General features: G+C 37.9%; 2 protein-coding genes across 3 annotated transcripts; one reads left to right on the top strand and one right to left on the bottom strand.

Moving 5' to 3' along the window:
• Window positions 1–5171: 5171 nt before the first annotated feature.
• Window positions 5172–9394, bottom strand: LOC117805172 (potassium channel subfamily K member 15-like). The gene is made up of 2 exons (XM_034673848.1): window positions 8866–9394; window positions 5172–6786 (listed from the first exon to the last, which is right to left on the bottom strand). Exons 1-2 carry the CDS (start codon window positions 9146–9148, stop codon window positions 5822–5824), a joined length of 1248 nt encoding a protein of 415 aa, XP_034529739.1. The 5' UTR covers window positions 9149–9394; the 3' UTR covers window positions 5172–5821.
• A 4202-nt stretch (window positions 9395–13596) lies between these two features.
• LOC117823101 (opioid growth factor receptor-like) lies at window positions 13597–17086 on the top strand. 2 transcript variants are annotated; one of them, XM_034698199.1, is made up of 8 exons: window positions 13597–14350; window positions 14684–14746; window positions 14895–14933; window positions 15054–15108; window positions 15386–15464; window positions 15545–15611; window positions 15689–15837; window positions 15989–17086. In XM_034698199.1, the coding sequence occupies exons 1-8, from the start codon at window positions 13889–13891 to the stop codon at window positions 16305–16307; spliced, it is 1233 nt and encodes a 410-aa protein (XP_034554090.1). In that variant the 5' UTR covers window positions 13597–13888; the 3' UTR covers window positions 16308–17086. The 2 variants fall into 2 exon arrangements, with proteins under 2 accessions (XP_034554090.1, XP_034554160.1); XM_034698269.1 differs by having other exon boundaries at window positions 13598–14350; window positions 14895–14927; window positions 15989–17021.
• The last annotated feature ends 344 nt before the right edge of the window (window positions 17087–17430 follow it).

Here is a 17430-nt window from a genome sequence, read left to right on the forward strand (position 1 = left end):
CTGCCTCAGACAGAGGCATAGATTAAATCAATGGAAGTGATTTGCCTGAAAGGCTGCTCTCCTTTTATGCTGCTTTGTTGATCAGTGCCTAATTCCCCAATATGTGAAAAAACAAGGGTCCATACATAGCAAGAGAGAGCACAGTCTTTGAACTCAATGCAATAATTATCATAATCACTGTGAGGATGATGTTTCAAAAGTATAAAATCTGTTAATAAGCACTGAACTAGCTATTTCTATTCCAGTCCAGCTGATATACTATTGTACTTGGTCATAATCTTAGTTTTAGAATAATGTAGCTTTTGAATTAATGAAGAGTTAAGGGATTTACATTTCATCCTCAGGAGTTTCCTGAAGTTTACTTCTTGATGGTGCTGCAATTTGAGTAAGAGATCACTAAACTTAGTCGTTAATTCTCTGGAGACTTTAAATGTCTGTACAAAACTCAAACACAATCTATAATTGAGTGTAGTCCAACTATTGATGAACGTGTTGAGTCTGGATCACTTTGCCATTTATGCTCTGCCAACATTTTAGGGGTGCACAAGCTGAGAGAGTTTGAAGGTAGGCATCATGGGCTGTAAATTCAAATGGACACAATAAGTGTTTACTGACTGTGAAGCTAAAAGATTCAGAGCCCCCCCCCCTACTGACTGGCTGCTGTATCGGTCATAAACCCCGCCTCTGGCATTTAAATAGATGGAAAATGGTTCAAATCATAAAACTAAAAGAGGCATTTAAAAAAAAAATCTCAAGCATAGTTTATCTCGTTATAGTTTTTATCATGATGATTAATGTACAAGTGTTCATTGTTCTGTGAAGTAGAGTTTTAACTAGTTATTTAATTTTTAAGAGATTATTGATTGACAGCTCTTTTGATGAACAGGTCATCCTCCAGTGTTCTGTACCATATTAGCAGATCAGAGGAGGAACAGCACGAAAAATAGGCAACAAGCACTAAGACAACGTTAATTGAACTGTCCATAGCCATCAGTACTGCTGTGGACTGTATTGATCTGAGGGATGTTTTATCTGTAGGTTAAATGCATGTTTTGCAGAAAGGGAGTGACATCAGTCCTGTAGCTCTACCAGCCAGGTCATTTCTGCACATGCACTGGCTACACCATCGCAATATGTAAGCACCTGTCCAGGCAGTCTTCTGCCTTCAAAGCTCAAAGTCAGTGAAAAATATGCCATGTTGTCTATTTTATATACAGTCAATGAGCATGAGCTACAACTTAAATCCTACACCTAGCTGAGTAGGTGTAAAGTCCTCTGCATAATACCAGTTCTCATGGCGCATCATTTTGTCAGAATGAATCATTTGGAGGAGGAAAAGAAGCAGAGAGTTTTACCCTTTATATTCACATAGTATGTTGTAGGTGACAATTTCACCTTCATGGAGTGAATTTCATTTATACGACAATAGTTTGGTAAGGTTGAACGTTACACTCTGCTAGTTAAGATAAACCTTATGTTTGTGTGGTGCATCCAAACAAGGACACAACTGAAGTTACAGACTAACTAGATTCTTCATATTGTTTATTATAGAAGTTGCACCCTAACTTAGGATACAACTTACACAGCGTGTGTGCCACAGGTCATAGGTCATTCTTCTCAGAGGTAACAGAGACATACAGAGTTATCACAGAGGGTGAATTTGGTTCTATCTAATTGCTAGTTTCTGATTGCTGCACTGAAATGTGGACGTCATTAAAACAGAGATGTAGACCCATTCATTAAGGGCTAATTCAAACTCTCCTTTAAGACTTAATCTAAACTGCAATTAATCAAGCTGGGGGATCCCTTTGACACACAATGTCAAACAGACACAGTGTGTCAAAGCATCTGATCGAAGAAGACAACCAGGGAGTAAAAACAACCTTTTCACACTGCTCAACACAAGCAGCAAATTGGCTGGAAATTAAAACTAATGAGCAATTACCCCACCAGTGAACCTCTATTAATGTCTGTTTTCTCAATGCTCTCCAACTGAATCCTAATTCCTACTTATTTAATCTATCTGATAAACATGACACTTGTTTTTAGTTCCTTAATCTTTCATCGTGTTCACTGTGAGCCACAGAGGCTGCCGTTTGCATTTTGATGCGCATCCAAGAAAACGACTCATAATCTCCCTCTGAAAGACTGTGAATACAGTGTACACAGGCAAACATATTCTCCCATAATCAAAACATGGCAAAGACTGTTGCTTCAGTCTATTTGTACATTCATAAACACCTAATTTGCATGCTTTTGCTATTATGAACCTTCTGCTAGTATTTCTGCCATGTTAAAGCTGTTTACCCTTTAGAAACAGAAAGCCTGCACTCTGCTTGAACCGACAACTCATTTTCCTGATTAAATCTGGTCTCTCCAACTAGTGTGACCGCACATAAAGGACCCCTCAGCCCAGGACATTAATGACTTAACGGTGTGGTTTCACAAAGAGAAATATCCAATGATACATAAATTATTTACCAATTCTCAATGCCTTGAACTATGGTCCAATAGAGATTTAGTATGTGTGCATTGTTAATGTAATTCAACACTATAGTCAATAAACAGTGAGGTAAACTGAAGGTTGGTTTCGTTCTTTTTTTGATAAACTACAGCACTGTTGTAAGGATATTAGCATTTTCAGTTACATGTTCATACATTTGCAGTGATTTTCTCTCCAACAGAGCTCTGCAGTGTTCAGCTGCCCTTGCAGAGATTGCTGAGGAACATGTGAAGACTCTTTACAGGAAACAACCCAATAAAACCTAAATGATAGGACACTATGCATCCATGCATTTTCATAAATGTGAACAGATGTGAATATGAGTGTGCATACTTCAGTGAGTGCATGGTAACTACTTGCATAAAGTGTTCTGCACTCAGAATACGGGTGTTAAAAATAGATCACCACCACCACCTGCAGCTAACAGCCGGTAATAACATCCATTATATGAACATAAAATATAGCATAACCTTTCTTATCATCCATAAAGGAAACTGCTAAATTGATTGCCACTCACTGAGCCACACAAGAAGCTTGGAAAAAGTTCAACCTGGCTGCCACTCCTTGCCTCAGTTCCGCATGAGATAAAAAAAATGGCAGAAAATCATCATATTTAGGTCTTTGAGTCTGCGAGTGAAACTACTTTCCATACCATCATTTTCCTCTTCTCTGCTTCCATAAAGTCAGTGGTCTGTGTAGATAGTTTGTAGGACTTTCAGGCGTAGAGTTATGGAACAGTCACAGGCACAGATACATATAAAGGGGCATCAAGACTTAAAACATGGACCATCTGTACATTAATGCAGTAATCAACCAAATTAGATGCCACTTTATGTCAACCAGAAGTAAAGCTCCATTAGGGAACTTTTGGCTTGTGTAATTGTGGCATTCCCTTGTAGAGCAAAGCAGTACCTTTCGTCTCTTTGAACATTTTAACCTCTTCATGTTTTTCTGCTTTATTTTAAGAGTCATTGTATCACTTATCAAGAATCTTTGCCTCACAGTTCATCAGTTTGTCTGACTCTTTGTTTGATTTTGTAGTTCATAAATAGGCATCACATTTAATTTCAGTCTCTTTCATAACTTGACTGAAAAGCTTGTACTTACCTAACAAATTTCCAAACATGTAACAGTAATCTCTGTAATAGCTCACGATGTCAGACAAAAACAAATACTTTACTGATTTAATTACCCCAAATCAAAGATGCCACATAAGAGTCAAGCTCTTGAAAGTGTTAAAGTGTTGTCCCTTGTGCAGATTTAACACACACATACAGAGAGAAGGGGGGGTGTTTATAAGTTGCTTAGGTTCCATGAATTTAAAATAGTTATAAAACCAATATATCAGAAGTCATGACTCCCTTTATTGCATGCTTCATATAAGTGACCAATACATAGTGCAATGCTGCCCCCTAGTGTTAGAGAAGGGAACGATGGGAATTTAAATGTGAGTCACTTCTGATTACCACAAGGCTTTGGTTATTTCTCTAATGAAAGGTAATGCAAAACCAGACTGGTCTTCAAGTTGACCCTCAACTAGAGCTGGATGAATATGAATCAGTGGAATAAATAATTAGAACTATTTCAGTTTCAAATTGAGCCTTTTGTGGAAGTCGGCTAATGAACATGTTTTTTAAATGAGCTACAGAACAGCACTCTTTAAGTTCTCCATCTTTGTACTGTGTGGTACATCATGATATGTTTGCAAATAATGAAAGAGGCCAAAGAGCCCAGGAGTGGTTGATGTTTTTCAAGGACAGCATCAAAAGTAAGGTGCAGGCTGGTTGTTGATTAAAATGCTAGAACGAAAACTTGAAGGCTGTTGCAACTGAGGTCAAGAATTTCAAAAGTGTAGCCCTTACTACCATGTCTGGCAAACAAGTCTGACAAAGAAGAGTAGACGGCTATTTTTTATTTTTTTGCATGTGTCGTGCAGAACTTGATGTTAATGTAACAACCACATTAAGAGTCAGTCCAGTTTAACAGTTTGAAAACATAATCAGAAACAGAGCGAAAGAAGAATGAACAAAAAATGAAGCAGCAGAAAACCCTTTTCAACTCTATTTTAAATTGTATGCTTTCTGTTTGATCATCCCTATCTACTCTAAAGCCAAAATTAAGACAATTTGATGATGTAATCACTTGATGATGTCACCAGGGTCATTTTTCAGGCTTGAATAAGACTCAACTACAGAGGACATTAAACAATGTTTACAGGCTGAATAGTAGTTCAAGTGACATTGGTGAACTGGCCCTTTAAAATAACAGGTGCCTTATCAATGTAAATAATAATAATAATAATTTAATTCTATATAAATATTGTGAACTATAGAAGGCTTAACCCTACATGAATGTTTAAAATCAGTTGTAAACAATAGGCCTGTGTGATTAAGATACAAACAGAGGAGACATTTCAAATGCCCGTCTTTGTTGACACACGTGTCAATCATAGAGCAAATAATAATAATAATAATAATAATAATAATAATAATAATAATAATAATAATAATAATAATAATAATAATAATAATAATTCATTTTATTTATAGGCGCTTCTCCTCTGGACACTCGAGGTCACCTTACAACATAGAAATAATAAAAGCAACACTCAAATACATAAATACATTAGAATAAAGAAAGAATACTTGAAAAATCAAAGGGGGGGGGGGGGTAGTCATTCCAGTCCCAAAGAGACAGATTAGAGTTGGTATGCTTGGCGGAAAAGGTGTCTTGGAATCACAGTTTAGACTTAAACTCAGATAGACTCACTGTGCCGTACATATCAGCCTCCAGTTTTCCACCGCACCAAGCGATTATAGGATGAAAGATCACCTTGAGAAACAACCAGAGCAACAGAGACTGTGTTCCTATTAGAAAAAAACAGATAAATTCTCACCATTCTTCAACAGAAAGATCGAAGGTGAGAACACTGCAAAAAGTCTGTCAACTAAAACAGCACTTGGGAGGACCCCACCACATGAGTCATTGTTTCTTCTAGCTGATCACACACTTTCCCTTAGATACCCTTGTATAATATACACACCATTGGGACAATGTTTGAAAACATGGTTTATATACGTACATGCCATACTTCATTTTTTTGTCTTTTTTAGCACAAATAGTTGTTATAAGAAAATACATTATAAACTGTAAATTATTTTAATAAAATGCTACATTTTATTTAACAGCATGTAAAGCGACATTCACGACTGAAAAGACACAGGGCAGTTTGCTCCACCAAGCAGAAAATCTGAGGGTTTTATTTTTCTGTGGTGTGTAAAAATAGTCCTCTTAAGCATAAGACACATGTTCAGTGAGTCATAAGGACTTCCTCCTGGTGTGAGGGTTGTTGTTTCCCAGACAGAGAGCTACACTGCAGGGGGAAGCCTGAGATGACCCCATGCAAGAGCTGCAAGAGGAGGCCTTGTCGACCCTGTAGGAGATGGAGTTGTAAAAGACAGGGTTGCTGTGGCCACCCTCCTGGTCACTATGAGGTAGAGATAGGCTGATGTCTGTGCCACAGCATATGCAACAGGTGAAATATGCCCTGAGTCTGCTGGGTTCAGATGAGTCAGAATGTTCAGTTAGAAAAAGTCCATCCTCCACAGGAGAGGGGAGGAGATTCATGCAGCTGGAGCCTCCCTCTATTGGAAGACTCAGGTTGTTCAGACTGCTATGTCCATCTCCTCTGTCTTTAAATCCAGCATTAGCAGTTTCTGAGTCTGCCACGGACACTTCTCCATCAACCTGTGTGTCTTTAGGCTGTGTTCTCTGCCCCACTCCCCCTGCCTCAGGTTTCACTTCTGGCTCCTCAGTGCTTACAGTGAGAAACCTCAGGACCACCAGGTTCAGAAAAGCTCCAATGACCATCAGCCCAACGAAAATATACATGAAGCTAAAAGCCACATAGGGGGGACGCTTCTGGAGAGCATCTTTCTTCTGCAGGGCCACGAAATCCCCAAACCCAATGGTGGTGAGTGTAATGAAGCAGTAGTAATAAGCATTGAAGAAGCTCCAGTCCTCTGAGTGGGAAAAGGTTGCAGCTCCAATACACAGGGTGCTCATGCACGACAACAGACCCACCAGGACCATGTTCCCCATGGACACCTCAGTTTCTTGTAAACCCAGGGTTTGCTTAGCTCTGCACATAAGGTAGTGGACTATATTGTTGATCCTCTCACCCAAGCTCTGGAACATGACCAGAGTCAGAGGAATGCCCAAAACAGCGTAGAGCATACAGAAGGTCTTGCCAGCGTCAGTGCGGGGTGCAGCATGGCCATAACCTACAAAGTCACAGTATGTCTCAGGTCACATGCCAACAAGTGCTTTGTGTGGATAAAGATTCTCAATCATCAAGATTACAACTGATTTGCTCATTGCAAGGTTAAAATGATCATAAATCAAGCAAGAACCAAGTGAAGACTCAAATCTGTGGTTTTGAGTTACAGCCAGGTCATAATACCAAATTACAGCATTCAGCTTAAATGTATAGCTGTTTTTAAGATTAAGCTAGAGTGATTTACCATTTTGACATATTTCTTTTAGCTTATCATTTAGTGAAAACATTTGTGATAAAAAAAATGTCTGATCAAACCACACTAACCAAAGCTATTGCCTCAAAGAGCTAGTGAAAAAGTCTAACATAGAGTACTTGTTTTCATCTTTCAGTATACTTGCCATAAACTTTGAGGAAAATTCTGAAGTAGGTAGCTAAGATAAACAACAATGAACTATTGAACTACTCAACATTTTTCTGTCTTGTTCATTCTCGTAAAGGTGTTCAAAGTCTACAAAAAATGCCCTGCACACCAATAGTGTATACTGCACAACTCTGCTCTTCATCAGTATGCAGTGGTGTAATCATATGTATTGAATATAAAAAAAGTGCCTTCTGGATGCACTTCTATTTAATTTAATGTTGAAAAATACTCCTGGATGCCTTACATTCACTAAATTGTTAAAACATGCCCTCTGGGTTCCTTTTCGTTGATTGAATGCACAAAAGTGCCCTCTGGATGCCCCTCAAATCTATAAAAAGATTTTAAAAAGTACCCCCTCAAATGTATATGTGGATGCACTTCTATTAAACTGAATGTCGAAAAATACACCTGGATGCTTTTCAGTCAATAAATTGTTAAAAAGGGCCCGCTGGATTCCTCTTTGTTGGATTGAATGCACAAAAGGATACCCCTCCGGTGAAGTAACGGTGTTATGTTATGTTTTGTTTTGTTTTGTTTTAAATATTTTTTGGCCTTTTTGCCTTTATTTTATAGGACAGCTGAAGAGAGACAGGAAATGTGGGGAGTGGGGAGCGAGGGAAGACATGCAGGAGGTGGTCGACCATCCGGGAATCGAGCCGGCGACCCCTGCGACAAGGACTGTGGCCTCTGTACGTGGGGCGCTTAGACCGCTAGGCCACGAGCGCCCCATGTTATGTTATGTTATGTTATGTTATGTTATGTTATGTTAATGGTTTAATATAATCAATTATAGAAATATATCAATAGTTGTGTTTCTTTTGTCATAATTCACTTAAGAAATTTTTCAAAATAGTGAGTACCAGAGGTTTGAAAGGATGTGCCCTTTTTTTCACCTCTGCCCCTCAAACAGACTGAGTATGCTCACTTAACGTTACAGGTGTTTGTTTTTTTGATTAAAACTCTGCAACCAGGTCAAAGTTTTAAAAAAAGGCTTACTGTCTAAATCCTTCCTCAGAGCATGGTATTTTAACACTAGAAAAATATTTGACTGAAATAATTATCTACATGTCTGCTGTTTAGGTTAAAGGGATGATTCTAATATATTCTATGCCAATAACATTATTGGTGAAGAGCAGAGAGTTGGTTGCACAAGAAACCTTTTTTCCTTGATTATTGTAGCCTTCCTCTTGGTCATTTTTGAGCAAGCCAGGTACAGGAAGAGGAAACAAATCATTATAAAACTTGAACGGTGACTTAGATTATGATCATTATAGTTAAGTATAAAAATGATGTTTCACCATAATTTTTCACTTTTCTTTCTTTCTTCCTTTCTTTCTTTCTTTCTTTCTTTCTTTCTTTCACTGTAAAATCTGTATAAGTTACATAATTTCACGAGTCACTGTTCAGTCGTTATGTTTACTAAAATAAAATTTGATCTGTCGTCCTTTAATACAATGGTAACAAAGTTTGGTTCCCAGAATATGTTCACACAAAATGCATGATGGTGATGAAGTGTTCCTGACACGATGTCTCGGGGATGAGGAGTCATATGACGGGGTCCCAATTTTAATTAAGAGGGGCGTCTGAACATACCACATATCGGTTGTGTGTCCATTGTTTTTAGATGAGCAGCAGTTGAAACAAAGTGGGCTTAGTACTTGCCGATTGTGGTGATAACCGTGATAGCCAAATAAAAAGATCCAGCAAACTTCCACTGCCTCCCGGCGCGGTGCGGCTCGGAGAGAAGGACCACTCTCTCGACCTCCTTGAAGTCATCCTCGGTGAATCCGTACTTTTTCTTCAGCTCGTCCAACTTCTGCTCCAGCGCCTTTCTCTTCGAACTCTCTGTGTCACTCTCCAAAGCGTCAAAGACGACGGCACCGAAGAGAAGGTAGAAAATGCTGGAGAAGATCAGTGAAAGGGTCCTGATGTTCTGCGTCTTCATCCTCGACTCCCAAAAAGCGCGCGGAACGGTGAGAGAGAGGGGTGCTGCTGGAGGGAGAGACGCACAGATGACCTAGGCGCGTCATCCAATGTCCACACACCTGATGAGCTGAGTGAGGCTCCTTGGGCATGCTACATAGGCTGTTGTTCCTATGTTGTTTGTCCTTCACTACTCAAAATGCTGGTGCGGAGAAAACTTTCTTACTCTTACCAGGCGGCAGAGAGATGAAGCAGAATGAGGAGATTATTTGACTGACATGCCAAAAACTGTAGTTACCCTGCAGTGGCCACTTGAGGCAGACTCCAAAGCACAGTCAATTCTTGTTAGGCCTCATTTTAAACTTTACGGCAGCATCAGTCGTTTTTACAGGCTCAAGTCTGTTGTAGACAAAATTTAAAAAATAAAAATAAAAAAAAATCCATAAATGACAACTTTACAGGGGCACAATGTACCTGGCTTATATATTTTTGTTCTTTTTTACAAATACATGTATTTTTCTTTTTGCGGCCTATTTGTTGAAGTCAGGCTAAACCGCCAACAGAGAAGCAGACAGCATGCTGTTGTCATAAGTAGAATAATTCCATTTAACAGTATGTGTCAAGGCTACAAATAGACAGTCGATAACCAGTTGAACATATTCTCCTGTGCCCATTTTCCTCTGGAGCCATGTTCAGTTGATTCCACATCAAACTGCTGTGTTACAGGATGTGAGTAATTGAATTTCATGGTGAAAAATCCTTGTATAGTTTTTAGTGCAGTTTATATTGCATGTGAGTGATCATGCATATGTGTATGTGGGGATTTCTTTATTATGTCACTTTATTCTAATCTGAATAGTATACACAGCACAAAGACAAACTAGTAAGGTATTGAACATTTTGGAAGTAAATTTACATTCTGAAACCTGTTGGTTCTCAGTTATCTTCACTTCCAGTCCCTCTACTTCTAAACATTGTGTGGAGTATTTATGCACCAAACTTTCTTAGACTGACTCTCTCCGCTTTTAATCACTGATCCGATGTTTGGAGAGCTTTAAGATACACAATTGTGGGATTTTCTGATTGTGTGGGATTGTCTGATTGTGTGCTTGTGTGTGTGTGTGTGTGTGTGTGTGTGTGTGTGTGTGTGTGTGTGTGTGTGTGTGAGTGTGTGTGTGTGTGTAAGCCATTGAGAAGCACAGCAGAAACAGCTGGCCTTTCCAGACTCTACTCTCTTGATTATTTTGCCCTGTGAAGCGTTCATGTGTGGAGTATTCACAATATGCTGGGCTAAAGTATTACTCTGAACGATGAAGCATTAGCCTGTGGCAGCCCTGACCTTTATCAAGCACACTTAGTCACTGAGTGATCGAGCAAAGCTTTGTCATTAACTAACTTCTACAGCCAGAGTAAGAGAGCGAGCAAGAGAGAGACAGAGAGGAAGAAGTGTTTCGTGTGTATCCGTGCAGCTCACAGGCCTGCTTCATGGAGCATCTCTGAGGTTTCACTGGCATCTGCTGGATTTTTGCTCAGTGTCGTGCTAATTGGGTTCACAGAAGTGCAAAACCTGAAAATAAACTGTCTGCTGTATTTCCATGCTGCAAGTTATTTCAGTCTCATATCCAGCATTAAGTTTTCATCTATTTCAGGGTGAGGGGGGCTTTCCAGTTTGTGGGGCCTCTTCATGCTCAAAATTAGGCCATAAAAAGCCTGAGATATGTCATTAGAGGCCTCATTATTGCCTCCTTTCCACATAGAACATATGGCTGTCTCCACCCTGTGTTTTTTATCTTCCAGGAACAGCACAGAACCTTATCCTGCTGTAGTAAGCATAAATGAATCTATTGCCGAGCAGATGTTCACAGTCTTGATTTTCTCTATCGGCACTAAGAGCAATTATCTGCTTTTGAAAGGAGTCCTTGAGAGATAATGGCCTCGCAAGGGTCCACTCAATGAATGCACACAGAGCCTGCATCACTATTATTAAACATCAATGCCTTTTTGAAAATTTCGTATTAGTTGTAGAGAAAAATAACCCTCTCACAAAGTGTATAGAGCCACGCATGGCTAACACGTCAAATCATCAGTTTATTGAAAAACCCACTGCCAAGGACACTGCCAAAGGGACTTTTTTTAAATGAGGATCCTGCGGTTTAACAACTCTTCAGCCATGGACTAATGATGCATTATCTTGTTTACTCATCTCACATCTCCTGCAGGATGGTTCATGCATCATTTTATCTTCAACAGAAAGACATTAAGAGCAGGATGTCCACCGACTGGAGTCGAGACACTCATCTGTCCAAGTGCCATTCTGGAAGAAAATGAGGAGGGTAAATATACTGCAAACAGGATGTTATCTCCACTCTGATAACAGCCAGCAACGATAAAGAAGATTTTAACAGTTTTTGTGATGATCCTGCCGTAAAGAGACACTTGTGTTGTTAAACCTTAAATCCAAATTTAAAAAACTGTGCTTAATTAAAAACATACCTTATTCCTACTTGACGGCTTTTGTCTGTTTGTGACAAGTCATCAGTGTCACAAATTAAACATCTTTGAGACTCCTTTGAGCTTGGAGGGTCCTGGTTTAGGCTAGTGTCAGCAAAGACACAGGGTGCATTGTTTTCCAGATGGATCCCTATTTTCTGAAATGACAGTTAACTGCAACTAACAGCAGTTTTTATTTAATCAAATGGTTATCATTGTGTCATTCATATCCATACATGGCCACACAGTTAAAATGGAAATCAGTGTATGCTTTGGTACTTAACTCAACTCAACTCAACTGTATGTATATAGCACCTTTTATACAAACAAACACGCAGCCTAAAGTGCTTCACAAAATAACAGAGACAGAAAACAACAGCAATTTTAAGTTATAAAAGGCATGATTATAAATGAAATGCTTAAACATAGAATAAAATCAATACAGTCAAATTTATAAAATAAGTAAGAGTAAACAAAAAAGTTAAAAAATTAGGTAGAGTTAAAAAGATCAGATAAATACAAGAAATAAATAGATAAATAAATAATTAAATAAGAAAAATAAATGTTAAAGCAATGAATATAATAATAATGATTATAATAATAATGCTTTAGACATTTTTCACTGTCAATGTTGTAAAACTCAGCTTTTACAGACACACTTTAAATGCCATGTTGGAAAATAAAAAGTAAAAGAAAAGTAGATACATAATAAATTTAAATAAAATATATGAATAAGAATATTTAAGAGAGAAAAACACTTCCTTGTTTTATTCTGTTTATTTTCGTATGTATGTATGTATGTATGTATGTATGTATGTATGTATGTATGTATGTATGTATGTATGTAGGAAGATGGATGGATGGGTAATGATATTTGGCAGCTTCCCAAGTTAAATGGAGCCTTGTTGCAAAATGCACAACAATTGTCATGTGAAAGTAAAAGTATGGGTGGGCTTTTGGTGTTTGAAATAACCAAAACATCACCATTGAACATCTTAAAACTACCTTGTTGAGCAACAAAGTAACAAGAAAAACCCTACACAGTACACACACTGCAAAAAGCCAGCCTTCAAAAACAAGAAAACATATTTAAAAAATTGGGGGTATATTACTTAAACTAAGCAAAATTATCTGCCAACAGAACAAGAACATTTGGCTTGTAAAAACTTTCCAAAACAAGTAGAAATATCTAACCTCAATGAACCCATAAATACCTTAACATTAATGTATTTTTTATTAATAACAAGTGCATTTTTCTTGATAGAACCAAAAAAATATGAGACTGCTTCTCTCAATATGCTGAAAAATATTCTTAAATGAAGTAAATGCTAGTGCCATTATCTTGACATAATGACATGCACTAAGCATTACCTTTCTTGAAACCAGCAGTTATACTAAACACTAATTTACTTTTCTTGATGGAAAGACAAAAGTTGGGAATTTATTTCTCATTATCTAAGATCATTTTCTTAAAATCCTTAAATGAGCCAAAAACTGTGGAATTCATAAATCATATTAATGCCTTCTAATTTGGAAGAACGTATCTGAATGTATATGAATTATTTCTTTTTGAAACGGTTTGAAATGTTAAATGTTTAAATATTAAGTGTCAGTTTACAGTACTGTGCCAACTATACTAATATATAGTAGTACATATTTTCTATTGTTTCACTGAAAATAAAACACTGGATTACATTTGGCTGTCATTTGTTTTAATTGTGTGAAGAGATACAATTGTGTCACAGTCATGATTTCTTATTTCATGCTTGAAGTAAGAAATTATAACTTTGAAAAAGCAGTTTTATACCTGAGAGTGTTGATGAAACAGCTTTGTAACATTTGATATTCTAGTTTCAAGCATGTATTACTCAATATAGGACATACAATCTTAGTAGCAAGCTGTAATATCTTACTGAGATAATTTAGGACCAAAAGACTCAAAACAATTCAAACACTCTAACATTAAAACTGCGTAGTGAGAAAAACGATCTTATCAGGCTAAAAATAACCAAACTTCACCCTGATCTGAGATATTCAGTCTAACTTAGGTTTCAGTTTTTGCAGTGCAGCTGCAGCAGTAATTCCTGCGGGAGGTTAAAGAGTTGAGGTATGTCGACTGTATTTGTGTTTCTGTTCCCCTCAAAGACTTTGGGAGCGGCTTACATGAAGTGAAAGTGAAACAGACTGTCGTGTTTTGGCACGAGTTGTCTGTGTAAGAGCGCATGACAGTCGTGTGTCGGTTGTCCCGTCTTGGTAAGAAGTTGGGTTCATCATGGCCTGGTTCGGCCGCCTCTCTTCTGCTATTCACTGGATCAGCAAAATGCTGTGCCGCTTCTGGCGCTGGACAACATTAAAGTTTTATCCTGCCCTCGGCGGGGAAACTCCAGGCCGGCGAATAGAATCCGGAAGCATCAGAGTTGAGACTGAAATCAGCGAGAAACTTCCAGAGAGTTGTCTGACCGTGTCCCCACCTGCTGTGTTCGCGGTGAAGAGCGAATACAACATAGATCTACAAGAAGAGACTACCGGGGAGGACGAGGCCGCAGGTTTAGTCGGAGTGTCCAAAGTCAAACGAAAAAGCTGTGGTGAAGAGGATGAAGATGATTTCGACAGCCATGAGTATCGAGTTAAGACCACAGATGAATTTTACTGTGGCTATGATTCAACTTGGGAGACAGAAGATGTTGAGAAGGACCCCCGGGAGTGCATCAGTCCACCAATGGCATCTGACTCTGTAAGTAGCATCAAATAAAGCTACGTTTCCGGTTTCTGCTCCGTGTGAATCATGTCCTGTATTCACTCAGTGTTTGTATTTTAATGAACATAGTGACGTATTCATATTATATTCTCCTCCATCAAATTAATAATTTTTGTAGGCTACATCTATCTATCTATCTATCTATCTATCTATCTATCTATCTATCTATCTATCTATCTATCTATCTATCTATCTATCTATATCTACTTAGGGGGACTTGCAAAATTTGGGCAATGGCTGTTGTTAGGCCTGACAAACAGTGTAATGTCATGAATTTGTAATGACCTTATGGAACTTTCTTCTCATCAGTACAAGTTCAGAAGATTTGAAAGTGCTGCAAGAGATATGCAGAATTACCGGCATGACTACCCTGTAAGTCACTCACACACACACACACACCCTCACACAAACAGAGAGAGGGAGAGTGAAAAGTGATACAGATTACTAAATGCACAAAACATACAGTGTGCAATCTCACATAGTGAAGTGTTAAGTCTTGTTTTCACGTACCTCTCCACAGAACCAGCAAAGGTCCCGAGGCTCAAATTACCCAGTAACTGTAAGTATAAGCACTATGATTTGTGATTATATTACAAGTACTATATGACTTGATTGTTTCTAAATGATAAACAAACAAACAAACAATGTAATGACAGTGCATTTCTGCCCTTTTTTGTAGGATACCCAGCCTAATTTGAACTTCTATCTTGGCAATACGCCCTCAGTGCCTGATGGTAGGTCTGCAGTTACACGTGCACTGTGTGTATTCAGTGTATATAAATAAAACAAGGGTAACAGTTTGATTGATTTTGTAAATAAGGGTTATTGCAGCGATGATCATCCTTAGAAAAAGGCGGTAATTACTTCTTATAGTAAAAACAACTAAACATATTAATGTGTCTGAAAAATCTTGCCTAATCCCAGGTTGGGAACCACTTGAAATATTTCAGCCTGTTAATCTTAATTTATAATATAGTTTTGTTCATTTTGGTGACTTGCATTTGTTATCAGATATGTACATCACCAGTTTCCACAGTGAATGGTTGGGATCATATGAAGAACTGGAGTACGTACACACCTATATTCAATGGTAAGTAACTTTTTGATGGCAGATTTTATGTGGATTTTTAATTTCCGTTCACAACATGTAATACCTCTTTTCTTCATCAGGTTGTTCCCACTGCCAGAACCAGGAATGAACTATCAGGCCACTCCACTGACAAGAAAGGAAGTTGAGGTAAGCAGCCAAATGCTACAAGGTTAACAAATAAAAATGTGTGACATGTTCTGAAAGATGTTCTGCCTGTCCTTCAGGATTTTTGCCAAAGCAGCGATGCAAAGGAAAATCTGTTGAAGTCCTACAAGCTCATGTTGGACTTCTATGGTATTGAGTTGTGTGATGAGGCAACAGGAAAGGTTAAGAGAGCATCAAACTGGGAGGCCAGATACAACAACCTCAACAGGTATGTACGTCGCTTTGGATAAAAGCGTCTGCTAAATGACATTGTAACATTGTAACATTGTGACCTCGATTGTTGATCAAACATTACGTGCATTAAAATTGTCATAATCCTCTTCATAATCTCATTATTTCTCAATTTTCACTGTTAACAGCCACACTCACAACAACCTGCGCATCACTCGTATTCTGAAGTGCCTTGGGATCCTGGGGTTCCCTCACTACCAGGCCCCCCTGGTCCGTTTCTTCCTGAAGGAGACTCTCGTCGAGAAGGAACTCCCAAATGTCCGGGACAGTGTTCTTAACTACTTCCTATTTGCTGTTCGCGATAGAAAACAACGCAGGGGTCTCATCAAGTTTGCCTATGAGCAATATAAACATGAAGAGTTTGTATGGTGCCCAAGGAGAATTCAGGAGCTATGGTCATGCCCGATCAAAGCCATAAAGAGGGGTAGATTGAGTCTTCAAGTGTGAACAATACGAACAAATACAATATGGTGCAAATGCAACTGGCAACGCAGGTTCCATCACTTTTACCAAATCCAAACTACTCACTAATTCAAAACAAACCACTAGTTCAGGAACATGACATGTGTGCTCTAGAGTGTCAGAGTTAAAGTTGTTATAACAGAGGACAAACACCCTGTGATATAGAGGCAGATCCACTCAAAGAGCATCAGAAGCATCCACTTAAAGTTCCATTGTATAATTCATACAATGAGTTACTGTGCTTCACACAATGACTAAAGTAGCATTATGCAGATAAATAAATCTTTATATATAGATATATAAATATTTGTTTTATGTTTCTTTATAATCCAGTTTTATTTGTGTTCTTTGCATTTTACAAAAAGTCCAGTATTATTTGGATCTTTTATTTGTTGTTTTTTATTATTTGGATCTTTTATTTGTTGTTTTTTATTATTTGGATCTGGGTGAACGTGTTCAACCTGGAAAAGGTGCAACTGTAATTAAAGCCCTTTGTTGAGTAGGAAGCAATTATTTTTGGGGTGTTTATCAACCTGTTACAATGGTCTGTGATTTAAAGAACTTAAGATTTTTTTTTTGGTATATTTTGTTTAATACCAATATGCCTTACATGATCCTCCATGTCTCAGTTTTGCAATTATTCCTATTAAAGAATGTTATCCGACTTAAATTAAACAGCATTTTTAACATGTAAACAAATGTTTTTTGATCAAGGTCTTTTTTTATTAATGTGTTATAAGAAAAAGTAAACATACATTCATAATCATTTTACATTTACTTTTTCCTCCCCTCCCCCCGATGTCTCATTTCATTTAAATAAATCTTTATCCTAATAAATATATTGCAAAATATGTGTATTACCTCAGCAGGTTTGATGATGTAACTGGATGAAGGGATAAATTAATCTTTCATGTAGTTACAGATCATGAATTGTTTGACTTGTATGAATTGAGACTTGAAAAAGGTTTGGACAAACTCGACTTTAGTGCAATATCAGCATACTTCCCCTGTTATCAGTCTTGTGTGTAAAATGTGACCGTGCAGAATGCTGCATACACTGAACCATAATGTAAGAGCCTGCATTTCTGCATATAGTTAAGACCAAGAT

Source organism: Notolabrus celidotus, chromosome 1, assembly GCF_009762535.1.
Source record: "Notolabrus celidotus isolate fNotCel1 chromosome 1, fNotCel1.pri, whole genome shotgun sequence".
In the NCBI taxonomy this organism is placed as follows: domain Eukaryota; kingdom Metazoa; phylum Chordata; class Actinopteri; order Labriformes; family Labridae; genus Notolabrus; species Notolabrus celidotus.